This window comes from Ammodytes marinus (genome assembly GCF_949987685.1).
Source record: "Ammodytes marinus genome assembly, chromosome: 3".
In the NCBI taxonomy this organism is placed as follows: domain Eukaryota; kingdom Metazoa; phylum Chordata; class Actinopteri; order Uranoscopiformes; family Ammodytidae; genus Ammodytes; species Ammodytes marinus.
In genome coordinates, this window is record NC_137232.1 from 24,953,102 (window position 1) to 24,975,063 (window position 21,962).

Sequence of the window (21,962 nt, forward strand, 5' to 3'; positions counted from 1 at the left end):
AAATCTAAATATGTGGGCCTACAATAGCCTACATTTTATTTAGAAAAGAAAAAGAAAATACTTCAGGACAGGAGCAAAATCTAACAATTTGTTCAGTGTTGACTTTATACGAAATGATAACTTGCAAAGTCCACCTTTTATTATAATTATTTTAGGATAAGACAGCACATTACAGGATCAACAAGTGGCATTCATTTTGGACAAACTTGTATTAGGGAAAACCAATTTTTATGATGTGGTAGAAAAATATAAATGTCCTAACACAATTTCTTTAAAGCCATTAAAAAAACAAAAAATAAATAACACAAGTAATCACACAAAATGTTGGCTGAGGATTTTATGGAATAAGAAACTTAGTTATCTGGTTAACGTGCTTACATTGGATGTTGACTGGGTGGGCTATTAGAATAGAGATTAATTGTAATAATAAAAGTTCATCATTCTGTACATTTAAACATAGCCTACATTCAATGTACAGTATTTGAGTGTTACAAAATGTGGGTGATAGATTGGCATGTGGCATGTCTTTCATACAGTACAATGCTTCTAACTGCATCTATGTTATGCCCCCCCCCCCCCTCAAGCTGTGTCCTAAAGACTAAACTTTAGACTTTAGGACACAGCTTGTATCCCTTGCATAGGCCTACTTTAGACTCTAAAAACGTTAGACTCTAAAGTATGCAAGGGATCATTTTAATATAATAACAATCATATAAATTGAGTAAGGCAATTGAATGGTATATCCACTTGCCTAAAGACTGAATAATACATAATATATGATGGTATGTGTTTATTTGTTAGTTGTTGAAACTAAATAAGTATATAATAAATAGAGTTTGAAAACCTGTAGTCAACACTCCGATCCTGCCAGGGGCAGCAGTGCGGCGGAAACGGAATCATCCGGGTATTTACGAAATTGCGCTCGTTCTACGTTTGCGGTAAGTCTTGACGTAGAGCAGTCGCAGTTCAGTGGTAAGAAATTCTAGTTCCGGCGTAACTGTGGTCTGTGATTCCCACTGACCTGCGCTCATCGTGACCGCCGTCGTTTGTCGTGCGTGTTGCAGTTTTTATGAAGACAAACCAACACAACAGAGTCTCGGAAAAAGGGACACTATTGCAGTGAAAAAGACATGTTTTGGTAGCTGACTGGGTGTGAAAGAAGGTCGTTTTCAACTCTAACAAATTACCCCCGGAGAGAAGGTAGCGAGGTGCGTTGTTTTATTTTTCTCGCTGAACATTTTGTCGTTAGCTGCGAGGCTAAAGTTAGCTTCGTCCACGCTGGGCCAAATGAACAATTATAGCCGCAATGCCGACACAATGTTTTGTAAACTCGGCGCGTAACTCTTCGCTTGGAACAATTGATTGACATTTCTTTGTACTGTAAAGTTTACTGAACACAGTGAACGGGTCCAGTCTGTTTTAAAATGTTGCGTAATGTTATAGTTAGCGCCGCACTAGAAGCCATGTTGTTAAGCTAATTGTTAGCTAGTTAACCGCAAGTTCGCTATTCATTTTAACGTTGCGTTGCAAAGTAAATATACAATGGATATATTGTATATAGTAAAGAGTCGAGTGCATCCATGTTTTTAGTCGGCGATATTTATTGAATGTCTTGACTGCAACGTGATACTTTTTCGAATAACCAATTGTTGTTTGTAAGCAAGATAAATGGTGATGTAGCCAATATAGAGCTGCCCATTCGTTTTACCTCCATGTTTAATGATGATGTAATTGTTATATTTATGTTTTGACATGAGATCCCAAAAACTAAACGCAACGCATGTAGTAGGGTCAGTGTTAATCGTAATTGTTTGTTTGGTGTTTTTAGTAGTGAGGCGCAATGGCAGCTACCTTCCCCTACAGAGGGGCCCCTCCTGGGATGCCACCTGGTGTAGCCCCTCCTGCGCCCGTCCCGGACTACATGTCTGAGGAAAAACTGCAAGAGAAAGGTATGTTGGGTTTTTAATGCAGGTGCAGCCCATTCCTTGTGTGATTGAGATTTCAAAGTTATATCACAAATTAATGTAATAATTGGTTTGTTCTCCAACTCTGCAGCAAGAAAATGGCAACACTTGCAGGCAAAGCGCTACTCAGAAAAGAGAAAGTTTGGCTTTGTGGATGCTCAGAAGGAAGACATGCCACCTGAGCATGTCCGCAAGATCATCAGGGACCATGGAGACATGACCAATAGAAAGTTTCGCCATGACAAGAGGGTGTACCTTGGGTAAGAGTACACTAGGGCTGGCCCGAATGCGATTTTTCAGGCTTCGAGTATTCGTTGGTTTTTCCTAGCGAATATTCGGATATTCGTTCCAGAAAAACACACCATCACAAACCAACATTAATAATGCCAATGCACTCACTGAAACCGAGTGTGTGAACCGAGACAGCAAGCTGCGTAGTTTGTTGATGCTTTAATAACTTTCGAACGGTAGTAAAGTCGGAGTTCCTTACTTTTTCCCGTGGAGGCAACAGCTGATTTTCCGTTCCAAATCAGCTGTCCTCTGCGCCATGGTAACCCATGCAGGAGCTTATCAATTCATCCAGGAACGTGCATCTTTTCGGTGATTTATAAATCCATACAAAGATCCAATATTGATAGTCTTTTGTGTCCATATTATATCCATTATTGACCTCCTATTCCCATGATGCAAGCAAGTCACGGTTGATGATGGCTAAATAGCAGTGCTGAATGTAAACAAACAGCTTAGCTAAGCTAACGTTAGCATTACGCCAAGCATAAGCATTACATTTCCTTCCGAAATCGCGCTAATGTTGTGGTAGCCTATAGAGTTATTAGGAACACAATCTATTCTTCCTCCATCTCTCTCTCCCTCCTGCGCTTGGTGCCGCTTTTAGTTTGCCTCACTCTTGTAACATCATGTAGCCTACTACAGCTGATATCGCGCAAAGGGCAGTGGCCAACTAGGTCAAAGTTCAAATAATTTGATAATATATTTTAAATGAACGTCTAATTTGTATTTTACAATTGTTTTATAACTTGTGTATCCAAATATTATTTGCTGACAAAATATACTGCAGTTTGAGCTACCTTTTGCACAAAAAAAAAAAAAAATCCCGAATACTGAATTGAGCTCTGAATACTAATTTAACAAACGAATACTCGGATGTTCGAATAATTCGGGCCAGCCCTAGAGTACACCTACAAATAGTAATACAATTAAAATCATATCTCAGATGATTGAATGTATAATTTATAGTGGTGGGCCGTTATCGGCGTTAACGTGCTGCGTTAACGCTAGACTCTTATCGGCGATAAAAAAAAAATCGCCGTTAATCTCTTATTCCACCTCCTGTTCGGCTCAGGGGAGATAATAATAGCCGGGGGCCGTTGTTGACACTTGAGGAGCCTTTATTCTCTCACACACCCGCCGCTCTCTCTCTCCATCACTTGCCCACGACACAATCGGGTATTGGAACGCAGGGTGGGTGTGTGTGGCCACCGGTCGCCACGTGACTATAAGTTTCCAAGTTTTAAACACTTCTATCTCTTCAACGTCAACGTCACCGTACCCGAATCCTAAATATCCCCATAGCAGACGCTATATTTCATCGGGGGGGAAACTTTGTTTTGCGCCACAGTTCGGCCGTAATGCTGCTGCACACACAGACACAGACACAGGCGCACACACACACGCTGCATGACAGAGACGAGGGGCGCTACCAAAAAGACGAGAGGAGCGGTTGGAGCAGTTGGAGCGTTTAGAGACACATGCGTGCACATTTATTTACATAAAATCGCAGTCATTTGTGCAGTTATGTAAAATGTTTCACTAAGGAAAATTACAGAAAAAGTAACGCACAGTGACTTTGATGAGTAACTTTAATCTGATTACTGGTTTGGAGATAGTAACGTGTTAGATTACTTGTTACTGAAAAAAGAGGTCCGATGCCGGTAACGCGTTACTAAGTAACATCTTGTTGAACATTATTTATTTTCATCACCAATTATCATAGTAGAACAGCTTCCTCAAGCAGTTTGTGATGCATGTTGGAAACAGGAGATGAGCCCCTGGTCTGATGCGCCACCTGGCTTGAGAAACATGTTCTCAAAGACTTACTTTGAGTCATTATTTAGGGAGCACACACATATTATGAATGAATTCAAATGAGCCATTTTAATCTAGATTAATCTAGATTAATTCCAAAATTAATCTAGATTAATCTAGATTAAAAAAATTAATCTATGCCCACCTCTAATAATTTATTTTTCTACTTGTACGACCATTGGTGAATAACATCCTTTACCACTGCCAAAGCTCATCATGTATCTTTGTTTTTGCTGAGCAGAGCCCTCAAGTACATGCCCCATGCAGTGCTGAAGCTCCTAGAAAACATGCCCATGCCCTGGGAACAGATCCGAGATGTGCCAGTCCTGTACCACATCACTGGAGCCATTTCATTTGTGAATGAAATCCCCTGGGTCATAGAGCCAGTCTACATCGCACAATGGGGGTAAGAGAGTGTGAGGTTGCTAAGCACTTCACGCTGTACCATTATATTATCATGTTTGTAGTGCATGTCACTGAACATTTTTATAATCATTTGTCTTCCTTATCCTCCTCCCAGCACCATGTGGATCATGATGCGTCGTGAGAAGCGTGATCGTCGCCACTTCAAGAGGATGCGCTTTCCACCATTTGATGACGAGGAGCCGCCGCTGGACTACGCTGACAACATCCTTGATGTGGAGCCACTGGAGGCCATCCAGATGGAGCTGGACAATGAGGAGGACAAACCGTGTACGGAGTGGTTCTATGAGCACCAGCCCCTCAAAGACACGGCCAAGTAAGCCATTGCATCACTCTTACAAGACAACAAGATTTTAAGTTTATTATATTCAGTTGATGTGCAAAATCAAACAATATTCAATTGCTCGTTCTTCAGGTTTGTGAACGGCACCACCTACCGTCGCTGGCAGTTCACTTTGCCCATGATGTCCACACTGTACCGCCTGGCCAATCAGCTGCTGACAGACCTGGTGGATTTCAATTACTTCTATCTGTTTGACCTCAAGGCTTTCTTCACTTCGAAGGCCTTAAATATGGCCATCCCCGGGGGTCCCAAGTTTGAGCCACTGGTCAGAGACATCAACCTCCAGTAAGGACCTCCCCCAAGATAATAAATCATTAGCCTTCAGTCAGACCTATCACTGTAATCCTATTCGATTTTGAAGTGCACTTGATATTAATAAACAAATCAAATAAGAGTAGGTGCTAGATGATTGTTGCCTTAGCTCAGTGGTTCTCAATTATTTTCTGTCATGCTCCTCCTAGGGGACAGAAATTTTTTCGCGCCCCCCCTAAATTGAAATACTATTGAGAACCTGCTAATATTTATTTATTTATCTGTACAAAACCACTGTATGAGTTTCTGGCACGAGCATTCTGCATACAATCACCTTATTATCAGATTAGATAACAAAAATTAGCTGAGATAACTTCTGCAGCAAAAAAAAATTCAGTTTATTAGCTCAATTTGTAACATTTAAACAAGACTGCTCAGTCTGTGTGCATCTCAGGACAGAGAAACAAGAGCAAATGATTCACTGAGGTTTGCATTTCATTCAAAACATTTTTAAACTGTAAACATAGTTAAGGTGGTATTTTTTATTATTATTATAGGCCTTCTGTGATGCGACGTTATTATTAGTCTACTTGATTGATTTCTTTTTAAATAGCCTACAGAGACACGAGGACATTTATTTACTGCAAATCGCGGCCTTTCGCGCAGATATGGCCATACACAAGCACACATTGCGCTTGCTAGCACTTGAAAAAAAATATTTTTGGTCAGTTGGAATTCAAGGTAGCCCGCGCCCCCTGACAACTCACGGCGCGCCCCACCATTTGAGAAGCACTGCCTTAGCTTAACTCTGTCTGTGTCTCCTGCAGGGACGAAGACTGGAATGAATTCAACGACATCAACAAGATCATCATCCGACAGCCAATCAGGACAGAGTACAAAATCGCCTTCCCCTACCTGTACAACAACTTGCCACACCACGTCCACCTCACCTGGTAAAGAATTCAGGAATTACTTAATTGCAGTTCATTGCAATTAAAATTTGTTTAACAAATATTTTCTAGTTTGTCTAATTATTAAATTTCTCATATCTTTCACATTGGCTGTAAGAAACGATTATATACTGATAACTACCCCCACAGGTATCACACACCCAACGTGGTGTTCATCAAGACGGAGGATCCAGATCTCCCAGCGTTCTACTTTGATCCCCTGATCAATCCCATTTCACACAGACATTCAGTCAAGGTAAGTGTCTGACTATCCACCTTCTACTTTTGGCAGCCTTTCCAGATTAAATTGCATGTGTAGTTTTGAATTAAATCTTTTTACAAAGGCGCACTTGCATTGGTCTGATGGCCTGTGAGTAAGAACTTAGATTCTAAAGAATATTAAAATGAATCGTGATTATTTGATTTATTTCTGGCTGCAGCTGCAGTTTGCCTGTCACCATTCAGATATTGCTTATAGGTATATCAAATTTTAAACTGATATTGGGCAAAGTTCCAAGAGAACGAAAATAAATAAGATCCATTCTCTTAAAATTTAGCTTTTCTATTTGGAAGTCAACTACGGTACATTTTTAAGTCACGCTGATTCTTATTGTAAAATCATGTACACACTCAGAGCCAGGAGCCTCTGCCTGATGACGATGAGGAGTTTGAGCTGCCGGAGTATGTGGAGCCTTTCCTCAAGGAGACCCCACTCTACACAGACCACACAGCCAATGGCATTGCTCTGCTGTGGGCACCGAGACCTTTCAACCTCCGATCTGGTCGCACAAGGCGTGCCATTGACATCCCCCTCATTAAGAACTGGTGAGCCGACTAGCCACACGTTTGAATATGAATAAATGTGTAATTTACTGATTGAAAAAATATATACAATTGTATTTTGTAAATCTCATTTAGAGATAAAAAGGATCATTTATAAGAAACACTAAATGGTAGGTGTTACATTCATTGACAGGTACCGTGAGCACTGCCCTGCAGGACAGCCAGTGAAAGTGCGTGTGTCATACCAGAAACTGCTAAAGTACTATGTGCTCAATGCTCTTAAACACAGACCACCCAAGGCCCAGAAGAAGAGGTGAGCATCATTTGACACATCATTTTGATTTCCTGTTATCCTTGTCTTTCTTATTAATGCTGGTTTATTTTCCATTTATTTATTTCTCTGAATATTTTCTTTATTTTGTCTTTCAGGTATTTGTTCCGCTCCTTCAAGGCCACTAAGTTTTTCCAGTCCACTAAGCTGGACTGGGTGGAGGTGGGGCTGCAGGTTTGCAGACAGGGCTACAACATGCTCAATCTGCTCATTCACCGTAAGAACCTCAACTACCTGCATCTCGACTACAACTTCAACCTGAAGCCTGTCAAGACACTGACCACAAAGGTAAGTTTAATGTTTCTCTGAACGTACAGCATTCCCACTATCCATTTGGTGGAGGCTTTATATCTAAAGTTCTCCATTTTTCTGCAGAGCTTAAGATGTGGTTTACTCAGGTTGTATTGTTAAAAAAAACCGTTTTGTTCAGCTTTTACCAGTGTTGACCTACAGTTGTACTTTTGTTTCTGTCCCCCAGGAGCGAAAGAAGTCTCGATTCGGCAATGCCTTTCACTTGTGCAGAGAGGTGCTGCGTCTCAGCAAGCTGGTGATTGACAGTCATGTGCAGTACAGACTAGGAAATGTTGATGCCTTTCAGGTTAGTTCAGCAACAAATCATTCACATGGATCTGAGCTACACTGGCGTTCAGCCTTTTCCTCCTTGAAGTGTAATTTCACCAAGCTTTGTTACTTCTGAAAGTTCCTTTTCTAACATTGTATCAATGTTTTAATTCATCAGGGTGAGGTTACTAATGCAGTTTAACAATTTTAATGTTAAACACGAATATACTTTTAATACACTTAAGAGCATGGTTTATTTGCTGAAAAGCTGGTTCTTTGCAGTTTGTGATCGTGCATCAGTTTTTTTTTGACTAATCCCCGAATTTCACCTCTGTATCGTAGCTCTCTGATGGTCTACAATACATCTTCGCCCATGTTGGTCAGCTGACGGGCATGTACCGCTACAAGTACAAGTTGATGAGACAAATCCGGATGTGCAAAGATCTGAAGCATCTTATCTACTACCGGTTCAACACTGTAAGTATAACCTCTACATATTGGGTCTTCCAGCTGTTAAAATATATTCATAGAAAGTATTTGTTAGATAGAACAAAAAAACAAACAAAATGCCTTAGAACACACCAGAATGACACCTAAAGTTTGATTTCATTATGTTTTTTTTGTCAGGGTCCTGTGGGCAAGGGTCCAGGTTGTGGCTTCTGGGGTCCCGGCTGGAGAGTGTGGCTGTTTTTCATGAGGGGAATCACTCCGCTGTTGGAGAGGTGGCTGGGGAATCTGCTGGCCAGGCAGTTTGAAGGTATGCATGTCCACCTTTCTGTGCACAAAAGTGTGCAGTGGCAGGGACTACACCGTTCAGGTAACACATGTTTTTTATCCCACTAACAGGACGTCACTCAAAGGGCGTAGCAAAGACAGTGACTAAACAGCGAGTGGAGTCCCACTTTGACCTGGAGTTGCGTGCGGCTGTGATGCACGACATCCTGGACATGATGCCTGAGGGCATCAAACAGAACAAGGCCAGAACCATCCTGCAGCATCTCAGTGAATCCTGGAGGTGCTGGAAGGCAAACATCCCCTGGAAGGTCAGTGCATAACACGGATTACTTGGGACATTGTTAAAGAGTTCCATATGGCAGAGGGGGTGTTCTGTCGTTGAAAGACAAGGAATATTCACAGGATCCTTCAGTTCTGCTCCATTTGTATTGAGTTTTTGTCTGATAATCTAGTATCTTCTAAACGTTCAACTGCTTTTTAAGTGTAATGTTAGAAACACTTGAAGTTGTATTTTGGTCTGTTTTTCTTTTGCCTTGCTCACTGGGGACAACTAACCTTTTAAGTCTTGGCATTTCGATTAGTTTTGGCAAAAATGTTCAAGTATAATATTTTAGTTGAAGACCCATACAGGGGCAACATATTCTCAAAATTAAAAAAACAAACTGCATTATAGTAGTTGCAACAGTGGTTTAAAATGTTTGTGCCACTATTAAGTTGAGTAAGAATGAAGGAAGATTGAAGGAATTAATTATATTTTTCCCTTTGTTACAGGTGCCAGGTCTACCCACTCCCATTGAGAACATGATCCTGCGCTACGTGAAGGCTAAGGCTGACTGGTGGACCAACACTGCCCACTACAATCGTGAGCGAATCCGCCGTGGAGCCACTGTGGACAAGACCGTCTGCAAGAAGAACCTGGGGAGATTGACCCGGCTGTACTTGAAAGCTGAGCAGGAGAGACAGCACAACTACCTGAAGGTAACTGACACAGGGGAAAAAAAGCTAAAAAGGGGAAAGGTTAAAAAAAAAAGGCCTTAATTTTTAAAGCTTTATTTTTAGATTTTTTTTTTTCACTGTCACTATTCTAATTTATATTGGCTCATTATCCTAAAATAAATTGTGCTCTTACAAAGGCGCTCTTGCATTGGTCTGGTTGCCTGTGTGTAAGAACTGGAGGAATATTAAAATTAATGGTGTCTCTTATCGGCTGTGCGCCTTTCAGATATTGCTTTTGATGATTCATACTATGCTTATGCAGTTGAAAAACATTTCTACTGTATGCAGATATTGTAAACGCTCAGATCATAAGATAAATTAATTCATGACCACTAAATAGTTTGAAAAAATATATGCAGATATATATATGTATATAAAATTATTATATTTGGGTTAAATGGTAAATATTTGGGTTGCGATTGCATATCTACGTCCAAGGTAAATTATCTTTTGGTTCTTAATTTTTTTTAATGTAGTGTATATGTTCTGTCTATAGGATGGACCCTATATCACAGCTGAAGAGGCAGTTGCCATTTACACCACCACTGTTCACTGGCTGGAGAGTCGGCGGTTCTCGCCAATCCCTTTCCCTCCACTGTCCTACAAACACGACACCAAGCTGCTCATCCTTGCATTAGAGAGGCTCAAGGAGGCGTACAGGTAAGCACAGTTTAAACATCACCAACTTAATGAACAAAGCTTTAGTCATTTACACCCGCCAAATTAACTGCCTGAATAGTTTTCCCCCTACATCACTAGTTTTTGTGTTTGTGTCCCCCAGTGTGAAGTCTCGTCTGAACCAGAGTCAGAGGGAGGAGCTGGGGCTCATAGAGCAGGCGTACGACAACCCTCACGAGGCCCTGTCCAGGATCAAACGTCACCTGCTCACACAGAGAGCCTTCAAAGAGGTCAGGACCAACCCATACAGATATTGCATACACTGACATTTCTGTGCCTGCGGCCAATTATTGTGGTAGGATGGGCAAAAAAGTTAGACAATATTTCTTGGTCGTGGTTGAAAACCTCTCTATAGCAGGAGCATATCTTTGGTTAAACCACCACAAAGTGTTTGCTATAAGCTCTTTTCCATACAGATTCCTGCCGGTCTCAGAACTACTTTTTCTTTTGCAGGTGGGTATCGAGTTCATGGACCTGTACAGTCATCTGGTGCCCGTGTACGACGTGGAGCCCCTGGAGAAGATCACAGACGCCTACCTCGACCAGTACCTGTGGTACGAGGCTGACAAGAGACGCCTCTTCCCACCCTGGATCAAACCTGCTGACACAGAACCACCACCACTGCTGGTCTACAAGTGGTGCCAAGGTCAGTCTTTGCCCTGTATTGTCAATATGAACTGTTCTGATTATATTCAAATTGTCTTTTGTCATTGTCCTAAAATATATTTTCATCTCCTCTTACAAAGGCGCACTTGCATTGGTCTGCTTGTCTGTGCGTAAGAACTTGAGGAATATTAAAATGAATGGTGTTTTATTTCTCACTGGCTGCAGCTGCAGTTGGCCCTGCGCCTTTCAGATATTGCTTTTGATGATTTAAACTACTCTTTTGCTTTTTTTAACATTTGCATTCATATGTTGTAAATGCTCAGATCTTAAGATAAATTAGTTATAAAAATGTGCCATTGCATCTCTACAACCAAGCTAAATAACCTTGGGTTCTAAACATTTTGCCATATTTTTAATGAAGTGTATATGTTCTGTCAAATCAACTATTGTATAAAGGCTTGTTGTTAATTCTCCTCAGGCATCAACAACTTGCAGGATGTGTGGGAGACTGCAGAGGGAGAGTGCAACGTGATGCTGGAGTCCCGCTATGAGAAGATGTACGAGAAGATCGATCTAACGTTGCTCAACAGGCTGCTGCGTCTCATTGTTGACCACAACATCGCTGATTACATGACGGCCAAGAACAACGTGGTCATCAACTACAAGGTAAACACACTCATTTATTTGATATCAATTCCTTAGAATTCTTATAAGTGATTTCTAGCTCAGTGTGTGGCATACGTGATATTTTGTAACATAAACCAATTAAAAATAAAATTTTTATATGCAGTTTAAATATTACTGGTATTTGATTTAAACGTTTTCCTGTTTGTATTTTGTGCACCTAGGATATGAACCACACCAACTCCTATGGCATCATCAGGGGGCTCCAGTTTGCCTCATTCATTGTACAGTACTATGGCCTGGTGATGGACCTGCTGGTTCTAGGCCTCCACCGTGCCAGCGAGATGGCCGGCCCACCTCAGATGCCCAATGACTTCCTTAGTTTCCAGGACACAGCCACGGAGAGCGCTCACCCAATCCGACTCTACTGCCGCTACATTGACCGCATCCACATCTTCTTCAGGTGGGATTTAATCACCATAATGATGAATGACATTCGGTCTTAGTCATTGGCCTCTGCTTTTCCTGCCAAACTGACTTTTGAAATGGAGAAAATTAAATTTTTGCTTCTAAATTTTAAGTCATGTGGCTTTTTCATGGTTCAACCAGGTTCTCTGCTGATGAGGCCAGGGATCTTATTCAGAGGTACCTGACGGAGCATCCAGATCCCAACAATGAGAACATAGTCGGTTATAACAACAAGAAGTGCTGGCCACGTGATGCCCGCATGAGACTGATGAAGCATGATGTCAACCTGTGAGTTTAACCTTGCAATTTCTGACTCTTACACTAGTATTTTATTGTAATATGAATTATAATTGTGTATAAAGTTTGACTAATTTTACCAGGTTTAGTGACAAAATAGCCATAACCTTTCCTAATTGTATTCTTCCCAGTGGACGTGCTGTGTTCTGGGACATTAAGAACAGACTGCCCAGATCGGTGACCACTGTCCAGTGGGAGAACAGCTTTGTTTCAGTCTACAGCAAAGACAACCCCAATCTGCTCTTCAACATGTGTGGCTTTGAATGCCGCATCTTGCCAAAGTGCCGCACCAGCTATGAGGAGTTTACTCACAAGGACGGTGTGTGGAACCTGCAGAACGAGGTACAGAATCAATTCCTAGATTAAGAAACTGTAAGGCTAACAACTTTTATAGTAAGAAAAAAAAGACTGCAGTTATGTTATTAAAAGATGCATGTGTAAATATTAGTAGTTTTTAAATGGTCATGATCATATTCCTGTATTTTCATAATTTCTCTGAATGTGTAGGTAACCAAAGAGAGGACTGCACAGTGTTTCTTGCGTGTGGATGATGAATCAATGCAGCGCTTCCACAACAGAGTGCGTCAGATCCTGATGGCATCTGGGTCCACCACTTTCACCAAGGTCAGCAAACAACCTTCCCCCCCAAAAAACTCGCAATGTTACAATAATAAAAAAAAGTATTGGTGGGGATTATTACCATGTCATAATATTTCAGTATGTCCTATCGTTCCCTCCAGATTGTGAACAAATGGAACACGGCTCTGATTGGTCTGATGACGTACTTCCGAGAAGCTGTGGTCAATACCCAGGAACTCCTGGACCTGCTGGTGAAGTGTGAGAACAAGATCCAGACACGTATCAAGATCGGCCTGAACTCTAAAATGCCTAGCCGCTTCCCTCCCGTAGTCTTCTACACTCCTAAAGAGTTGGGAGGCCTTGGCATGCTCTCCATGGGCCATGTGCTTATTCCACAGTCTGACCTGCGGTAAGTCGACAGGCCTCGTAATTATCAGTAAATGATCATGTAAATTAATTAAGCAAATTGGACTATAATTTTTTTCTCTAATTATTCACTTCACCACCAGATGGTCCAAGCAGACAGATGTGGGCATCACCCACTTCAGGTCTGGTATGAGCCATGAAGAAGACCAGCTGATTCCTAACCTGTATCGTTACATTCAGCCATGGGAGAGCGAGTTCATCGACTCCCAGAGAGTTTGGGCCGAGTACGCTCTCAAAAGACAGGAGGCCATAGCTCAGAACAGGTCATTTCATTATCGGATAACATTTGTTGTAGAATGAACTATGATTCATATAATCTGCTGTTAAACACTGATCTAATAATATTTTAACAAATGTGTCTGTTTTCTGTCTTTCAGGCGTCTGACATTGGAAGATTTGGAGGACTCTTGGGACAGAGGAATCCCCCGTATCAACACACTTTTCCAGAAGGACAGACACACACTGGCCTATGACAAAGGCTGGAGAGTCAGGACAGATTTCAAACAGTATCAGGTATATTAAAGACACTGCTGATATGTTTGAAAAGTATCTTAAGGGGAAATCATGTTATGTGTCCCATATTATAATGAGAAACCTTTAACAATTTGCATCTATTAAAGCCTTGCTTGTGACCATTTTTAAGATCCCATTGATCTTTACCAAAATAAAGTTAAACTTTTTCAGTGTCATCAGTTTTGAGTAATTCTAACATTAACACACCATAAGTCCTACACCACAAAGTATGTAAATACTAGAGGTGGGCATAGATTAATTTTTTTAATCTAGATTAATCTAGATTAATTTTGGAATTAATCTAGATTAATCTAGATTAAAATGGCTCATTTGAATTCATTCATAATATGTGTGTGCTCCCTAAATAATGACTCAAAGTAAGTCTTTGAGAACGTGTTTCTCAAGCTGTGGCGCATCAGACCAGGGGCTCATCTGCTTGAGGAAGCTGTTCTACTATGATAATTGGTGATGAAAATAAATAATGTTCAACAAGATGTTACTTAGTAACGCGTTACCGGCATCGGACCTCTTTTTTCAGTAACGAGTAATCTAACGCGTTACTATATCTCCAAACCAGTAATCAGATTAAAGTTACTCATCAAAGTCACTGTGCGTTACTTTTTCTGTAATTTTCCTTAGTGAAACATTTTACATAACTGCACAAATGACTGCGATTGCGATTTTATGTAAATAAATGTGCACGCATGTGTCTCTAAACGCTCCAACTGCTCCAACCGCTCCTCTCGTCTTTTTGGTAGCGCCCCTCTCTGACATGCAGCGTGTGTGTGTGCGCCTGTGTCTGTGTCTGTGTGTGTGTGTGTGTGTGTGTGTGTGTGTGTGCAGCAGCAGCATTACGGCCGAACTGTGGCGCAAAACAAAGTTTTCCCCCCGATGAAATATAGCGTCTGCTAAGGGGATATTTAGGATTCGGGTACGGTGACGTTGAAGAGATAGAAGTGTTTAAAACTTGGAAACTTATAGTCACGTGGCGACCGGTGGCCACACACACCCACCCTGCGTTCCAATACCCGATTGTGTCGTGGGCAAGTGATGGAGAGAGAGAGCGGCGGGTGTGTGAGAGAATAAAGGCTCCTCAAGTGTCAACAACGGCCCCCGGCTATTATTATCTCCCCTGAGCCGAACAGGAGGTGGAATAAGAGATTAACGGCGATATTTTTTTTATCGCCGATAAGAGTCTTGCGTTAACGCAGCACGTTAACGCCGATAACGGCCCACCACTAGTAAATACATTTAAAATTTTGCATTTGCCACAAACATGCATTAACCTTTGATGTGTCCGTCTTGATTGCATACAGGTACTGAAGCAGAATCCGTTCTGGTGGACTCACCAGAGGCACGATGGCAAACTGTGGAACCTGAATAACTACCGCACAGACATGATCCAGGCTCTTGGCGGTGTGGAGGGCATCCTGGAACACACCCTCTTCAAAGGCACTTACTTCCCCACCTGGGAGGGTCTCTTCTGGTGAGAGCATTTTGACATTAAGTATGCCTGTAGTGCATTTTGAAAATTAGTTTGATCATTTAAGGGGTTAAAACAACCAGAGAAAATAGTTAAAACTTGAACTGTGCACCTCAGTGTGTTACCTGCTAAATTTATTTTCTATTTTCCTCCGTATTTATTTATTTTCGGACTGCTTTTTCAAGTTGTAAATTTGTTTTATATGTATTTCCGGCATTTACAAAAAGCAATTGTCTCCATTTCTGGAATTTAGGGAAAAGGCCAGTGGCTTTGAGGAGTCCATGAAATGGAAGAAGCTCACCAATGCCCAGAGGTCTGGTCTGAACCAGATCCCCAACCGTCGCTTCACTCTTTGGTGGTCACCCACCATCAACAGAGCCAACGTAAGTACAACCAACATTTATAAATGTCTTCCTCGGTCGATTGATGTTAATATCCTTGTCAAAGGTCCGGAATGAAAGTGGTTTAAAAATTTCTTTTTTCTGCTCTCTTTAGGTATATGTGGGTTTCCAGGTACAACTGGACCTGACTGGAATCTTTATGCACGGCAAGATCCCCACATTGAAGATCTCCCTCATTCAGATCTTCAGGGCTCATTTGTGGCAGAAGATTCATGAGAGCGTTGTCATGGATCTCTGTCAGGTAGGTTTTTGTTTTTTCTTAATTTTTACTTTGTATAATGGCAAAGGCATAGCAAGCTGATGTTCGTTATAAAAAATTAAATTAAATGTTTTGTTTTTTTGTTTTCAGGTGTTTGATCAGGAACTGGATGCTCTTGAGATTGAGACTGTGCAGAAGGAGACCATCCATCCCAGGAAGTCATACAAGATGAACTCATCCTGTGCAGACATCCTCCTCTTTGCGTCATACAAGTGGAACGTTTCAAGACCATCTCTGCTAGCCGACTCAAAGTATGACTTTTGTCACTTGAATAAAAATGTCACTGAATATATTACAGTTACACTAAAAGCTCTGAAGACATTTGTGGATTTTGTAGAGGCTGTCACCATGAAAGAAGTTTAAATCTCCTTAAGAATTCAAATGTGAACCTCTTCCTACAGGGACGTGATGGACAGCACCACCACACAGAAGTACTGGATTGACATTCAGCTTCGCTGGGGTGACTACGACTCCCATGACATTGAGCGTTACGCCAGGGCCAAGTTCCTGGACTACACCACAGACAACATGAGTATCTATCCCTCCCCCACTGGAGTGCTCATTGCCATCGACCTGGCTTACAATCTCCACAGGTTGGTATTGTTATAAGTTTTGATACATGATTGTATATTAGCAATTATTACTGATAATACAGGTTATTGACTTATCTTGACTACTTGTTGTAACAAAGTAGCATTGATTTGAGTTTGAAGAAAAAGCAGTGTTTCATCCTGGTTTTAAAGTAACCCCCAGTGTATTCTAGGTGTGTTTATAAAAATAAAGAAGATAAATAATAATTTGGGCTAATTCTTGACCGCATTTGCCTGGGTTTTCACATCCACTTGTACATATCCACAACAATGCTTCACAGTTGCCATTGAAGTCTTCACACTAGCTTCCTAACTTGTTTTACATGTTACCGTCTGCAAACATAATTCACATCAGCTCAAATGGTGCTGCTGTGTAGATGTATTCTGATGCCTTAAATATAGATTTAACTGTCATTTTATCTCTACCATAGTGGCTATGGTAACTGGTTCCCTGGAAGCAAGCCTCTGATCCAGCAGGCGATGGCCAAGATCATGAAGGCCAATCCCGCCCTGTATGTGCTCAGGGAGCGCATCCGTAAAGGCCTGCAGCTGTACTCCTCCGAGCCCACTGAACCTTATTTGTCATCACAGAACTATGGTGAACTCTTCTCCAACCAGATCATCTGGTTTGTAGATGACACCAATGTGTACCGAGTCACAATCCACAAGGTGAGGACCGACTATTTGAAAAATATTCAGGATTATAAAAATGTTTTGTTTGCATTGGCATTTAACAGGATTATCTCTTTGCAATAAGTCACATTTATTCTCAATCTTTCTCAACAGACCTTTGAGGGTAACTTGACCACGAAGCCCATCAATGGAGCCATTTTCATCTTCAACCCCAGGACTGGCCAGCTCTTCCTCAAGATCATTCACACGTCTGTGTGGGCCGGACAGAAACGTTTGGGACAGGCATGACACCCTCTGCTTCCATCACTTTTATAATCACCAGCTCTGCTTCTTGTATTCATTTGTTTATAGTACAAACTCTTTACTATGGTTATTATTTTATTGTGTGTTGAAGAAAAATCCCTCTTACTTTCATTGTAATTTTACTTTGTTTTCTCTTTTTTGCATTAAAGTAACAACGTAGTCAAATCAGATCATAGCCAGAATGAATGGTGTAGTGTCTGATTAACGCATATTTTGCAAGAACAATTAAGCTGTTTTGCCTTGAGTGTTTAACTTCCTTTCTTCATTCCTGCTTTATCTCTGTAGCTGGCCAAATGGAAGACAGCTGAAGAAGTTGCTGCCCTGATTCGCTCCCTCCCTGTGGAAGAGCAGCCGAAACAAATCATTGTAACCAGGAAGGGCATGCTGGACCCTCTGGAGGTGACACTTTAATGCTGATAACCACTTCAATAAGTTTTGAAGGATCATCTGTGTGTTCTCTGAAAGTTTCAAAACTTACTCCAATACATTCCAGTTTTAATGCTCTTGTTCTCTGTGCAGGTCCACTTGCTTGACTTCCCCAACATCGTGATCAAGGGTTCTGAGTTGCAGCTGCCCTTCCAGGCATGTCTGAAGGTAGAGAAGTTCGGAGACTTGATCTTGAAGGCTACAGAGCCTCAGATGGTACTGTTCAACCTGTATGATGACTGGCTCAAGACCATCTCGTCTTACACAGTGAGTTTCTATCTGTCCTACAAGAGCCTAAGACCAGGTTTAAATGGATTCTATTAAATGTATATCACTTAATGTGTATAACTGAGCTGACATTTCTCATCAAAACTAATTGGGGTGCATTTATTTTGACATTAACTTATTCCAATGTGTAAATAGTCTGTGTTTGGTGTTCTACTCTATCTCTAGGCCTTCTCCCGACTCATCCTGATCCTCAGAGCGCTCCACGTCAACAACGACCGCGCCAAGGTGATCCTAAAACCTGACAAGACGACCATCACGGAGCCCCATCACATCTGGCCCACACTCACTGACGAGGAGTGGATCAAGGTGGAAGTGCAGCTTAAAGATCTTATTCTTGCAGATTATGGCAAAAAGAACAAGTAAGTATTAGTTCAAGCACTGAATGTTTGCCTGCAGTAAATACATTATGTTAAGGACCCTGTTTTTTTTTTTAGTTATTTAAATAGATTTTACACAATTACACCAGATTTGCGATTAGTAATCAATGATTCCTTTGCCTTATATCTAGTGTGAACGTGGCCTCGCTGACCCAGTCTGAGATCCGTGACATCATTCTGGGTATGGAAATCTCAGCTCCCTCTCAGCAGCGCCAGCAAATTGCAGAGATTGAGAAGCAGACTAAAGAGCAGTCGCAGCTCACTGCCACACAGACCCGAACTGTCAACAAGCACGGTGATGAGATCATCACGTCCACCACCTCCAACTATGAGACCCAGACCTTCTCCTCCAAGACCGAGTGGAGGGTCAGGTATGCAGCAAGTTGGTTTGGATTTCAGGCTCCGTTTAGAAGCATTTTTGAGTTAAAGATTACGTTTATGATCCATAATGAAACATAACCATCAAATCATGTTGGAGTAAATATGTAACCACGCAATCATAACTTTTGGTTTCTTTCTGAGTTGCCTTTTTTAAAGTTCCTTGTTCTTCAACTCTCAGGGCCATATCGGCTGCTAACCTGCATCTCCGAACCAACCACATCTACGTGTCATCGGATGACATCAAGGAGACGGGCTACACTTACATCCTGCCCAAGAACGTCCTCAAGAAGTTTATCTGCATCTCAGATCTGCGAGCACAGGTATGTAGGAGATGGACATTGAGAAACTGTTTCCTGTAAATCAAAACGTTATATTATCAATGCACATTGCACACCGTACGATAGTACTGGGGGCATCCCTCATCAAGGCTGCAAAGTCAAGAAACTAACTGCGTCTGTATACTGATGGTGCACTGTTTTGTTCCAGATTGCAGGCTACCTCTATGGCACCAGTCCCCCAGACAACCCCCAGGTGAAGGAGATCCGTTGCATTGTCATGGTGCCACAGTGGGGGACACATCAGACTGTCCACCTACCCAACCAACTGCCTGGTCATGAATATCTTAAGGTAAGACATTGTGCAGTTTATTTTATTGCAATTTGGGATGTTCATTATTTACACTAGCTGCTACTATCTTTCACAGTGTTAAAGTGGGACTTTATTTATCCCTGAATTTAAAATAAAACTTCTTTCCTATCCTTTTAACAGGAAATGGAGCCCCTTGGCTGGATCCATACCCAGCCCAATGAGTCGCCCCAGCTGTCCCCACAGGATGTCACCACCCATGCCAAGGTCATGGCTGACAACCCGTCCTGGGATGGAGAAAAGACCATCATCATCACTTGCAGGTAGGATTAATAAAAAGACACCTGATATCTGTTTCTGCCAAAGCAGGACGTATGAGTCTGCAATAAGAGCAATCCACTTAAAATGTTTTGATTCCAGATATGCATCGATTCGGTTCCATACTTCCCTCACTGCAGTAACCCTGCTTATTGGACATATGCTTTGTGATACCAGCTTGGTTTTACATTCCTTTTATTTTATTGGCTTTTACTAAAAACAGATCTTTTTTGGCTTTCAGCTTCACCCCAGGCTCCTGCACGCTTACAGCCTACAAGATGACACCCAGTGGATACGAGTGGGGTCGACAGAACACAGACAAGGGCAACAACCCTAAAGGCTACCTCCCATCCCACTATGAAAGAGTGCAGATGTTGCTCTCTGATCGCTTCCTGGGCTTCTTCATGGTGCCTGGCCAGGTGTCCTGGAACTACAACTTCATGGGTCAGTAGCCACAGTTTTACAATGTTATTGTATGAACTTTGACTTTATCTTTTAATTAGATAATGTTTATGTTTCCGCTTAAAAACCAGAGTTTTAGTCTGTGGCCACATCGGTTCTTTCCTCACTTTTGCTGTTTGTTTTTCATTTGTGACAAATCTGTGCTATACATTGATATTTCCGCTGGGTCACATTGTCACTTTGATTGATTTACACTGTGCCATTCTGCTTCACAGCTTAAAATGTATCACTATCATGTGGAAATGTAAATGGCCCTATCCTTACTCTAATACAACAGCATATTAGGTATTTATTAAAAAAAGAAAATGGACCCTTGGACACTCTTTGGTATTAAAGTAGTAAACTTACAAGAATCAACTCAAATTTTCAAGAAATAAACTTTTATTATGCTTAGATTATAAAGACACAAATTCTATATTTTGTATGTATGACTTTGATCTCGGGAATTGAGTTTAATCTTGGACTATTACAACCGTCACTCGGCTCAATATTTTATTTATTGTTCTAGAAATTGGCCCTTATATGCCATAGTAGACTAATACACAGTATCTTATTAAAATGTTATAAATGACAACTTATTAAGATGCGGCTGTAATAGTTCAGGCTGTCATAACCATGAGCACAGAGTTGTGGAACATGTATAGGATCAGCATAATTTATATCAAATCAAATGTTGTTAATTTGTCTTGCTACAGGTGTGCGGCATGACCCCAACATGAAGTACGATCTGCAACTGGCAAACCCCAAGGAGTTCTACCACGAAGTCCACCGGCCCTCACACTTCCTAAACTTTGCCTCACTGCAGGAGGGTGAGATCTATAATGCAGACCGCGAGGACATGTATGGCTGAGAGAGAACCCCTTTGCTCTCGATTTGTTTTGTAGATAGCTCTGCCACAATCATGTGGAGCCGGTCCAGAACAACCCTTGTAACATTACTACTAAACACATGAAACTGTGATGTGTGAGGATTGTATGTAAAGGCTTGAGGACCTTTTAAGGAGTCTGTTAATTGTTTTTGATATTTTCTACAAATGTTTTGTCTCCCTCTCCTTTTTTAAAAGTAAAGCTTCTTCATTTTTTGGTGTTATCTTTTACATCTCAGCTAATGTGCATTTGTGTGTAGTTTTCAGTACACAATACTTACATTACATGTAATATTGGATAATTAACATTGTTTCAAAGTGGTAAAAACTTGAATCTCCTTCACTATTTGAGAAATGAAATTTAAAGTTGAATTTTCATGCCATTAATTCCCTGTTTTACCATGTCGTACTGTACATCCTGTGACATGTAGCTTGGGTTAATTAAAGATCACACATTTTTATAAACGTTTGTCATGTCATGTTGTAATTTTCTGCTATTGTAATATTTTCAATAAAACTGCAAGATGTGTAACCAAAGAAGTGAAGCATTAATGTTAATTTTGACTTGGCTTCTCTCCATCTTTGGAGAGACCAGAGGTCAACACCACTTGTGTTAAGCACCCAACTTGGTTTGCGTCAAACTCAAAGACCCTTTTGGATACCGTGGACTCAAAAATAGACCCTGCTATCTTGTGTACAATAAAGCAATATACAGTAGTTATATTTTCGTGTCCTGCCTCTTAAAAATTATTTAGTTTCAGTTATGTGATTGGATTTGCATTTATCAAATCGTTATGGGGCAGCATTTCTGACTGCATATCTGCAGAGGAAACTCAATTTTTACGCTCTGATGCACGCATCAGTATGCTTGACCTGGCATGCTAGTTTCTGCATGTAGTGGTGTGAGCTTGTGTGTGTAGCTTACTCGAATTACATTGGCCAAAAGAGTAGGAGGA

General features: G+C 41.2%; 1 protein-coding gene across 3 annotated transcripts; it reads left to right on the forward strand.

Moving 5' to 3' along the window:
- The first annotated feature begins 1,033 nt into the window (after positions 1–1,033).
- On the forward strand, positions 1,034–21,475 carry prpf8 (pre-mRNA processing factor 8). Of its 3 annotated transcripts, none has more exons than XM_080024925.1 (43): positions 1,034–1,208; positions 1,829–1,949; positions 2,056–2,224; positions 4,312–4,476; positions 4,591–4,809; positions 4,909–5,121; positions 5,916–6,041; positions 6,189–6,294; positions 6,673–6,863; positions 7,015–7,134; positions 7,251–7,440; positions 7,631–7,750; positions 8,056–8,190; positions 8,341–8,470; positions 8,560–8,756; positions 9,220–9,426; positions 9,941–10,104; positions 10,226–10,352; positions 10,576–10,768; positions 11,207–11,394; positions 11,577–11,815; positions 11,962–12,108; positions 12,249–12,459; positions 12,625–12,741; positions 12,858–13,105; positions 13,206–13,385; positions 13,500–13,635; positions 14,952–15,121; positions 15,372–15,501; positions 15,614–15,760; positions 15,869–16,029; positions 16,180–16,371; positions 16,800–17,037; positions 17,155–17,283; positions 17,590–17,703; positions 17,824–17,997; positions 18,184–18,377; positions 18,527–18,766; positions 18,955–19,096; positions 19,263–19,403; positions 19,545–19,684; positions 19,921–20,123; positions 20,837–21,475. In XM_080024925.1, the coding sequence occupies exons 2-43, from the start codon at positions 1,841–1,843 to the stop codon at positions 20,989–20,991; spliced, it is 7,017 nt and encodes a 2,338-aa protein (XP_079881051.1). In that variant the 5' UTR covers positions 1,034–1,208; positions 1,829–1,840; the 3' UTR covers positions 20,992–21,475. The 3 variants fall into 3 exon arrangements, with proteins under 3 accessions (XP_079881051.1, XP_079881052.1, XP_079881053.1); XM_080024926.1 differs by having other exon boundaries at positions 1,832–1,949; XM_080024927.1 differs by having other exon boundaries at positions 1,041–1,200.
- The last annotated feature ends 487 nt before the right edge of the window (positions 21,476–21,962 follow it).